Below are 11,087 nucleotides of genomic sequence, written 5' to 3'. Positions count from 1 at the left end.
TTAGTTAGTTACTTACTCCTGGTAGCTAATAAGTGGTTACTTTTTGGACTTTGGTGGTGTATGTATAAAAAAACAGTAGCAAATAAAAAAAAGCAGTAGCAAATTAAAAAAACAGTAGCAAAAAATTAGGTATAAAAACAGTAGCAAATATAGCTAGGGCAATTTTGTTTAGGTATAAAAAACAGTAGCTACAATTTGTAAAAAGCATGAGCAACTGAAAAATCATCCTGAAATATAGCTAGGACAAACTTCAGTCTTTTTTTTGTTTGTAACAGAAACTACAGTAGTAAATATTTCCTGAAGTAAATATTTTCAGTCATTACAAATATGATACTGCTTGGAGATGATACTGCTTGGAGATGATACTGCTTGGTGTATTTTCCATGTTGTGATGGAGGCCTTTTTTGCCTTGTCCACCCAAGAGGCCCTTGAGTTTGCCGGAATGTCGATTAACTTCCGTTCCGGCAAATTCGGGTACTCCATATGTCCTATTTTCAGCAAAGGTCATGCTGAAATTTTCCGTGAATTTTAGCATGACTTTGCTAAAAATAGGACATATGGGGTACTTGTGACTAATGCATGGGCCGGGGTATCTTAGTAGGTAATTAAGTAGGATCAAGTGCCCCGGCGTACTTGTGACTAATGCATGGCTTTTAGGGTGCCTCGGTGTCGATAAAAACCGAAATGATGAAAGCTTAGGCTTTTAGGGTGCCTCGGCGTCGAAAAACCCTCAATGATAAAAGCTTAGCTTTTAGGATGCCTCGGTGTCGACAAACCCTAAATGATGAGACCATGATCTTGTTCCTTGACAATAACCAACTTTTTGACCAAACTTTGTTCCTATTTAGAGAGAAACATGGCCAACAACGATGAGGCCGGGGGTTCGGGCGTCGACAAGCCATTCTGGAAGCTGTCCCAGGAGATGGAGGAACAACCTCACTTGTATGAGGACGCCGCCTTCCCCACCGATCCTGAGACCACTGATGGTACCGCCGAGGATGACCCCACTGATGCCACCACTGATGGTGCCGCCGAGGATGCCACCACTGATGATGGCGGCGCACGCACAGATGGCAGCCAACCGAAGAGGCAACGGAAGGACCGGCGCCCGACCGTGCTCCGCACCCTCAAGGAGGAAGTTACTGAAGTGGACTCCGACAGGAATCCAACGGCGCCCGAACGAATAGTCAAGGGGTACTCGCTTCAGCTCGGGTGCATTCTCCGGAGCACCGTCTCGATCAACACCGAGAACCTGAGGCATCCTGACCGAGGGAATTTGCGCAACCTCCTCTTCACGAAGCTGCACGAACGGTACAAGTTCCCTGCTGAATTTGAAAACACAAGCCTCAAAGGGAATAAAGTGAACAATGCTGCCCTCACGAAGATGAGCAAGGCCCTGTCTACTTGGAAAAGCAATGTGAAGAGAATGATCGAGAAAGGTGAGAGTTATGAGAAGATCAAGGAGAAAAATCCTTCGATCACCGAAGATGACTACAACAACTTCAAGATCAATTGCTCGAGCACCGCACACTCCGAATCAAGTAAGTGGGGGAAAGAAATGCGGGAGCTGAACTTAGGGGAACACACACTCGGTCCCGGCGGTTACAGAGTGGCGGAGCCTATATGGGACAAGGAGGAGGCGGACCGTGCCGAGCAAGGCCTACCGCCCCTCTTCGATAAATACGGTGACAAGCAGACCAGGAACTTTGTCAGGGCCTGGTACAAGAAGGACCCGAAAACAAAGGAGCTTACCACGGATCCGAAGACCAGGGCGCTTGAGCTTGTTCTGGTAAGGAATACACCCCCTCGTAATTAGCTCCATATGGTTGCATTCTAATTAATGAAGCCAAATTTCTAAATGGTTCACATTCCTTCCGCAGGCGACTGAAAGCAGTAGCGCGGGGTCGACTAAGAGCAACCCTTGGGACACCACTCTAAATAGGGCGTTGAATGTAATGAAGAACAAGGATAAGCTCAGTAAGCCGACGTCAGCTGGTCGTGTGGCCGGCAAAGGCTTGTCGACAAAATGGTCGTCATACTATGACACTGCTGGGCGGAAGGAGAAAAAGACCAGCTCGGAAAGCCAGGCGCGCGAGGTTCAAGAACTCAGGGCACAGGTGGCGCGGATTCCGGAGATTGTCCAAGAGCAAGTGCAACAACAACTCGGAGCGACGATCACCGCCATTGTGCCTACCTTGATCCAGGGGATTAGTGCGTGGATTGCGGGCGGCCAACAGGGGCCGCCCCCGATTCCTAGCTTCACGGCCAGCAACTCGCAGAACGCGATGGCGGGGCCATTGGTGTCTCCGGCGGAGCCGGCATTGGTGTCTCCGACGCCGGCACGGGAGCTTAATGCACCCGGGTGTACGCCGGCCGGCACCTCTGCAGCAAGCGGCCCCTCCGTCAACTGCACGCCCGCCGTTGGCGGTGCCTCGACATTAGCCGAGCTCGACGCCATCATCACGGTAACTAATTAAGCCTCTCTCGGCCGAGGACTTCATCTCCTTGCCTTTGAATGGGCATCCCTAACGCCCTACATGTTTTCGCAGGGCGCCGCCGACGTTCCGTGCACTTCGTGAACAACGAGTTGGTCAATGTCGCCAAGGGCAAAATCGTTCAACCGGGCAACCCCTTGTTCCACGGTACCCAGATGCCACCCAACTTGTTTAGGGTTCAACTGGTTCGGGTGCTGCCAGGCTGCGACGAGGTGTTACCTCCGATTCGACCCATGGGGGCCGACGATGATGACGTGATGAACCTCAGCGCCTGCCTGAGCTGGCCCCTGCTTTGGCCGAAGAGCCAGATTCGTTTGGGGGCGGGGGACACCACCCCAAAGACAACACCGCTAGTCGTGCCGGCGCCAAGTCGGCCCCATGGCAAGACCGCCGCAACGGTGCCGGACATCCCTATGCCACTGGATCCAAACATGCATATGGCACAGGATCAGAACAACGACGACGACGATACATTTGCCAACGTCGATCAGTACTTTGCCGATCATGGGGATGGTGGCGACTTCATGGGGCCTCCTTCTCAAGAACCCAACCCAACAAAAGACGTGTGCGATCTAGCTGGTACCGCGGAGAAGCCAAGTTGCAACAGGCGTCGTCTGCAGTTCAGCTCTCAGGAGACGCCTCCAGCTGCCGACTTCACCGAGCCTCAGATAGGCGAGGTGCCAAATATGATCAGCTCCAACACACTCAAGAAGGCGGTCTGTGAGCAGAACTCGGTCCCATTACAGGAGATCAAGAAGAAGGCACGCAAAAGAAAGACTAACAAGGGTGCGGGCCAGCCGGCACCGAGTACGATCCGTGCTTAGGACGGGCCACCTTCAACTGCGGATATCTCGAGGAGGGTGCATGTGGCGGGTAGGCCGATGCTACCGAGAAATATGCTCGATGCTGCAACCGGTGCTATGCGGAGTCTGCATGACAGTGTTCTTTCTTTGGAGAAGCGGCGTCTCCGAGAGAAGGATGTGGCATACCCGGTTTTCGCGGCCAAGGTGCCAGAGGGCAAGGGCTTTGTGGATAACTCCATCGGGGGTACGATCGTCCTGCGGTTTGATGACATCCACGCTATGTTGAACCTTCATCCGCTGCACTACACCTTCGTTCGGCTATTTTCGCTGAGTATGGAGATGCGGATCATTCGCGACAAGACCCCGGACATCGTGATAGTCGACCCCTTCTACATGCGTGCCAAGATCTTGGGCAGCGCTGGGGACCGGCAAGTCGCGAGTTCTTACCTCGAAGGCGTCATTCTGGCAAACCAAGATAAGGACAACTTCCTCGTGCCTTACTTTCCCGAGTAAGTCCTCCCCTCAACCGCCCCGTCACATATGAATTCTTAGATTTCGATCGTTTTTCTTTTAACATTCCGTGTTTTCTGCAGTGACACACATTGCACGCTCATCCTCCTAAGCCCCAAATATTCCATGGCCACGTATTTCGACCCGGACCGTCAGTCGAACGTAGACTACACAAATGTCAAGAAGGTTCTTGATGATGTTCTCCCCGGCTACGTCAAATCTGGAGGCACCTTCACCAGGCCTATTCGTAAGTACGGCAAGCACGTGTTCTCCCACAACACGACGTTCTGCTGCGTCAAGCAGCCGCCTGGCGGTCAGAAGGGTGCCTACTACGCCATCCATCACATGCGGGCGATCGTACGGGACCATCATCAACTACTGCTACCGAGTAGACTCAAAGATTGGGCCGCGAGCGTGTCGGCAATCCAGGACGCGGACATCAGACAAGAATTCTTTCGCATCCAGTCGGAGTTTGCGGAAATCATCCATCAAGATGTCCTTCGTACCTCGGGGCAGTTCTACCTCAGAAATCAACCGTCCAACAATGACATCGACACAATCCTACAAATGCAGGCTGACAACGCCCGTGGTTTCATGACTCCCACGATAGACGGCGGCTTCATCCACGCTCCGGTCCCTTGAGTCGAGTCGAAAGCAGTGATGCTGTGTCTAGTTCTGAAACATCGATTGGCTCATGTTGTAATTAAACTTTAATGAACTTGTAGTATGTCTCTTTGGTTTCGAGAGTCCTTCAACTTAGATGTAATCGATGCTATTAATGTCTTGCTTTTCTCTTCCGATCGTTCTGTTGCATACTTATATATTGCTTATGTATTGTCTGTGAATTGGTACTAACGTTTCGTTTGGCTACTGCATAGCGATGCCGTGGTATGTCGTGTACAAGGGTAAGGTTCCCGGAGTCTACGACGACTGGGAGGAGTGTCGGAGACAGGTTCACCGATTCAGCGGTAACAGTTACAAAGGGTACGCCACTAGGGCCGAGGCCGAATCTAGATACGCCCGCTATCTAGCGGGAGAGGGGAGGGAGCGTTGGAGGAACCGGATGAAGACGAGTTTCATCGTGATGATGCTCATCGTGATGACCGCAGCTCTCTTCTATGTGATGGTAGTTTAGATGATCGATATCGACTTGTAATGTGAAGACAAACTCGCGGTCTCGAGACTTGTAATATAATGATTCATACTTATACATTTTGTTCGGTCTTTTCAATTCGGAGACTAAAATGATGAATTGTATTCAGAGACTAATCTTCTATTGTATTCGATGAATCTGTTGTTGATATGTGCTGTCTATATTTTGTCCAATTATACATTTTGTAACCTGTGCAAAAAACAGAAAATTAAAAAAAAACCTAATATTCATACTAATGGCGCATCACATCATAGTGCGCCATTAGTATGCCAAAGGATACTAATGGCGCATCACTAAACAGTGCGCCATTAGTATGCCGAAGTTACTAATGGCGCATCCTGCTGTAGTGCGTCATTAGTATGCCAAAGCACCTGGGTATACATGGCCCCCTGGGAGGCATACTAATGGCGCACTGTTGTATATACTAATGGCGCATCTGGGGTGTGCCATTAGTAGTGGTGCGCCATTAGTAAAATATACTAATGGCGTGCTACTAATGGCGCACCACTAATGCGTCATTAATGGCCAGATTAGGTGCGCCATTAGTAGGCCTTTTTCTAGTAGTGAAAGATATGCCGGGGGTGCTCGCCCCTCTGGTCCTTTTTTAAAGATAAATCTTGGTGCAATTAGGTTATGTGGTGCCAAGGCTACTTATTATTTGTACGTACAAGTAATAAACCCTGCAGTTCCGGACATCCTTATAACGACCATAATCACATTAATAAAAGTTCCAAACCTCCTTTTTTTTAGAAAGTTCACAACCTCCTTGTAACTTCCTTGTCAAATAATTGAATACCCAGTCTACTTATGTTCTCGAGGATTGCCCTGAAAATGTCTAAATATTTGCTGAAATGGTTGTTGTCAATCCACATTAAAACACATATGAGGTGTACCTCTTATTGTGCATTCAGCTTCAGTCTACCTTCTACAGTACAATGCTATTGGTTCGCCTTTTATTTACGCATTAACTTGTGAGTTACTCCCTCTTTTGTAATCAGGAAAAAGAGTTTGCATCAAGATTACATGTATGAGCAGCAGTACACACAATTTTTGGGTGGCAAGATGCAAATATACAAGGGGGCGTATGTAAAATAGACAAGTACTTTGATCAGATGCCTTGCATGTAGATCTGACGTACCACACAGTCTTGGAGCACCGTATCATGCTATGGACGGTATCACAGGATATTTTCCCCTAAGTAAATGGAGTGCCAGTGATTGCCTTGGTTGACGATTAGTGAATCATCCATGTGTAACGCCTCCTTAATTGCTCCGGGCAGCTAGTCTACTGGTAGAGCCACCTGCCGCCTGATAAAGCTCCCGACTGATGGGCAAATCAACTGATGAAGATCCCTTGACTGGTGTCCACTCCGACTGGGCCGCCACCACCTGTTGCTTGTGTTTATCTGGTCCTTTGCATTCATGGGCCTGGGTCTGCATGAACCTCTTAGTTGGGCCTTATGTCGCCGTGGGCCTACCCGGTGTTAAAATTAAGGATACTTATCTGGTATACACTGGCATTTAGGGTTTAAAAGTAAACTTGTTTGATAGAATGGTTAGACAAACTCCATATTTTCGGTTTAATTTTGGTAGATTAATTTACATAAATGGTCATTTCTACTCATTTCCTAAGAAACGCATCGATCGTACTGAAAATCTTGTATGTTGACGTACTTACTTTCACAAGTCTAAATGTTAGTCAAGATTAAACACTCAGTTTGGCTAGCTAACAAAATAATTCACGAACTCACTTTTGCCCGTGATGACCAACGACTCGAGAGGAATGAAACACAGCTTCAAAAATAAAATAAAAAAATAAAGAGGAATCAACCACATGCACGCGCGTATGCGCACATGAAAAAGGTTTCGGTGTTAGCGATGGAATCTCCATTGTACACGTCCAAGTATACGTCCAACTAGCTCTTGTTCCATGTGACATTCATCACGTGGCTTGCACGTATACCACACGTCTTGAATTGTGTACGAAACGCATGCTCAGACAGGGGGTCAAATCAACAGGTTGATCGAACGTTTTTTAACCTGAAAATCTGTGTTGTCCACACATGCCATAACATTCTTATAGCAGGATGATCGTACTTCAGAGAATCGTCTGAACCATACTTTTAGAAACTGTCTGGCAGCTCGCGTTGGAATGAATGAAACAACATAATCAAAGTACAACCTATCGCTTCCCTCGAAAAGAAGAAGTATAACCTATCGCCGATTTCCACACGGCATGAGCAAGGGCCTTACTCTGGAAGATTTGGGCAGCACGTAATGACATGATGTTTAGAAGAATCGATCAACGTTTTGTAATAACAATTAGGAACCTGATCTCTGACCTAGACCTTTGGTCACACCGGGACTCGGGTGACAAGGAGGCAGTTTTCTCGTGGCGTTTCTTCCTCTCTGCACGTTGCACCGTGCCGCTGTAATTCTGTACTCGCTACTTCCGCAGTCGTTTGAGTAATATATTCAGGTGGGAAACTCCCCCCCCCCCCCCCCCCCCCGATTCTCAAAAAAAAAAGATATGCTGCCTACTGTAGGAATTTCAGTGCTCCGGCTTCTGCATTGCATGCAAGAGGCAGCTGACAGATGACTCATCGAGCTTGATTAGTCGACCCATTTCATCCCGCGTTAACAAGTACAAATCATCCATAGAGCTAACAATTGTCATCCTGTTACTTTCCAATGAAACTGGAACTATTACACTATAAATTTACTAATCATGTTCTTCCATTTATCAATTTTCCATGCAATACACAATGGGCAAGAAGTTGACCTCAGTTATACAGAGACAAAGCTCACACGCAACAATTATTTATGGATTTTTGTCCGCATATATTATTATTCTTACGAAGATGTTAAAACATAATTGGCAATATTATTGTAAGATAATTCACTGACAATTACGCAGAGCGAGCCAGCCGACTATAATAGACCGTGTACAAAATAAACAAGGAAAATTTCACTCACGACCGAAGAATGACGTGGCAAAGCGTGCGTCACACACTCTCTTTCAAATTGTTCCCCCTGATTTCTCCGTGGCTCGAGGGCGGGGCGTCGACCCGTTACCTGGGCAGCTGGGGTTGCTGCCAACCCACCCGAGTTCGAGTCTCGGCTCGGACGTGTGATGCTCGCAGAGTTTCTTCTATAAAAAAATGCCAACGAGGGTTAGCCCTTGGGTTGGTCTAACTTTTTTTTTATTTCTCCGTGGCTCTAGCATTTTCGCTGTAACAAACTATCCCTGATCTACGCTTCTCTCCATCGGCGGCGGATGCTGTTCTGGTGCGCTGGTCCTATGGGGCCTTAGCACGACGACTTCCCGACTGTCTACTACAACAAGGTTTGCTTGGCTTCGATGAGGAAGGGGCGAAGACGGTGACGCGCCTTCGGCTCGCTCCAGTGCAAGTAGTCGTCGCTAGGTGGTCTACGGACCTAGATATATTTTTTACTTCTGGTGTTCTTTGTACTACCTTGACAGTTGACGAATAGATCGAAAGTTATTTCTGAAAAAAAAACTATCCTTGAGCAAGTGTAGCATTGCCGTGTAGCATAATATGAACAAGAAACGATTTTATTTTTCATTTACGAAAACGATCCATGCATGCATAGCTAGTCCCCACGCAAAAATAATAATTATATATAGCTTAAACAGCCGGATGGTGGCCAATTAGCGTTCGCACCACGGGTGCGACTGGGTGCTGGTGCATCTGTATCCGAATTGAACGGACGGACGTGTTGACCATCTACCTTTGTGTCGCGCACGCTCGAGCTCGAGCTCGGATCTCTACCTACCCATGCACTTTCCTAGCAGCGTACGTAAGCGCGCGCGACCAGGACTCACGACTCATCCAACGCCCAAACCGCCACGCCGCTTCCCGCATGGCCGCATCCACCTATATATACCCCGCACCAATGAAGAACTCCATTCACTAAACCAAGCAGCAAAGCAAGCTAGCTAATCTACTTCTAGCTCTCCTCTTATTCTTCTTGCTCTCCGGCAGCAAATCGAGCTAGCTCCACTTCATTAAGCCAAGCCTCACACCTCCTACAAAAATGGGCAGCTTGGACACCAACCCAATGTCCTTCTCCGCCTTGCCCAGCGACAAGGCCGCGTTTGAGCCGCTCAACCCCGAAGATGTTCGCGCATACCTCCACAAAGCCGTCGACTTCATCTCTGACTACTACACCAACATCGAGTCCATGCCCGTTCTTCCTAACGTGAAGCCGGGATACCTGCAAGATGAGCTCAGCGCGTCGCCGCCGACTTACTCTGCGCCGTTCGATGTCACCATGAAGGAGCTCAGGACCTCCGTCGTTCCCGGCATGACACACTGGGCTAGCCCCAACTTCTTCGCCTTCTTCCCCTCCACCAACAGCGCCGCTGCCATCGCTGGGGACCTCATCGCCTCTGCCATGAACACCGTCGGGTTCACGTGGCAGGCCTCGCCCGCAGCCACTGAGATGGAGGTTCTTGCTCTCGACTGGCTTGCGCAACTCCTGCGCCTACCTACCACCTTCATGAACCGCACAAGCACTGGCCGTGGAACCGGTGGTGGGGTCATCCTTGGAACAACGAGCGAGGCAATGCTCGTCACGCTAGTTGCCGCCCGTGACGCAGCACTGCGTCGGAGCGGCTCTGTCGGTGTATCCAACATCTCACGCTTAGTTGTGTACGCTGCCGACCAAACCCACTCCACGTTCTTCAAGGCATGCCGCCTCGCAGGCTTCGACCCCGCCAATATCCGCTCCATCCCCACCGGGCCGGAAACTAACTACGGGCTCGACCCGGCCAAGCTTCTCGAGGTAATGCAAGCTGATGCCAATGCTGGTCTCGTGCCAACATATGTCTGCGCCACAGTGGGCACCACATCTTCCAACGCCGTCGACCCGGTAGGAGCCGTTGCCGACGTTGCAGCCATGTTCAATGCATGGGTCCACGTCGATGCTGCCTATGCTGGCAGCGCGTGTATCTGTCCGGAGTTCCGCCACCATCTCGACGGCGTCGAGCGCGTGGACTCCATCAGCATGAGCCCACACAAATGGCTTCTCACGTGTCTCGATTGCACCTGTCTCTATGTCCGTGATGCTCACCGACTAAGCGACTCGTTGGAGACCAACCCGGAGTACCTCAAGAACGACGCTACCGATTCCGGTGAGGTCACTGATCTTAAAGACATGCAGGTCGGCGTTGGTCGGCGCTTTCGTGGGCTCAAGCTTTGGATGGTCATGCGAACCTATGGTACCGCAAAGCTCCAAGAGCACATCCGTAGTGATGTCGCCATGGCCAAGATGTTTGAAGATTTCGTCCGTGCCGACGAGAGGTTCGAGGTGGTCGTACCGAGGAACTTTGCTCTTGTGTGCTTTAGAATCAAGGCAAGTGGAGCCATGACGGAGGAGGATGCCAATGAGGCCAACCGTGTGCTAATGGATAATCTGAACAAGACTGGGAAGGCTTATCTTGCACACACGGTGGTTGGTGACAAGTTCGTTCTTCGATTTGCCGTTGGGTCGTCACTGCAGGAGGAGAGACATATAAGAAGTGCTTGGGACCTCATCAAGAAGACTACGAGCAGTATCATGGATTAAGTGGATGGACCTATTGACACAGAAAGTTCCAGGAGCTACACAAATCCCTATATTTTGGGTCTGATTGTTCCTTTAAATTTATCTTTTTTGATTCTGATTATTATTTATTTGTACATGTGGTTCTTATTCGGTTTTGTGATCTATACCGACTGAGGGTATATATATAGCAAGCCGTTACCAAAAAAGTTGATGATACAATGTAAAAGTGCTTATATTGAATGGACACGAGTTACTGTACACCCTCCGTTTCTTTTTACTTCGCGTATAAGATTTGGTCAAAATCAAACTACACAAAGTTAGACCAAATTTATATCAAAAAATATGAACATCTACAATACTAAAACTATAAAGTATGAAAATTCATTTCATGACGCATCTAGTAATATTGATTTCATATTGTGAATGTTGATATTTTTTAATATAAAGTTAGTCAAATTTTATAAAGCTTGACTTTGACCAAACTTTATATGCAGACTAAAAAGAAACAGAGGGAGTATTTGCGACTGTATTCCAATAGCGAGTGACGAATGCATGC

The 11,087-nt window shown here is 48.5% G+C and overlaps 1 protein-coding gene across 1 annotated transcript; it reads left to right on the top strand.

Annotated features, from left to right (window-relative positions):
- Window positions 1-8,911: 8,911 nt before the first annotated feature.
- Window positions 8,912-10,789, top strand: LOC123169195 (tryptophan decarboxylase 1-like). Its single transcript, XM_044587040.1, has one exon. The coding sequence runs from the start codon at window positions 9,020-9,022 to the stop codon at window positions 10,550-10,552; it is 1,533 nt and encodes a 510-aa protein (XP_044442975.1). The 5' UTR covers window positions 8,912-9,019; the 3' UTR covers window positions 10,553-10,789.
- The last annotated feature ends 298 nt before the right edge of the window (window positions 10,790-11,087 follow it).

This window comes from Triticum aestivum, chromosome 7D (assembly GCF_018294505.1).
Source record: "Triticum aestivum cultivar Chinese Spring chromosome 7D, IWGSC CS RefSeq v2.1, whole genome shotgun sequence".
NCBI lineage: Eukaryota > Viridiplantae > Streptophyta > Magnoliopsida > Poales > Poaceae > Triticum > Triticum aestivum.
This window is presented reverse-complemented; position numbering and strand designations above follow the sequence as displayed.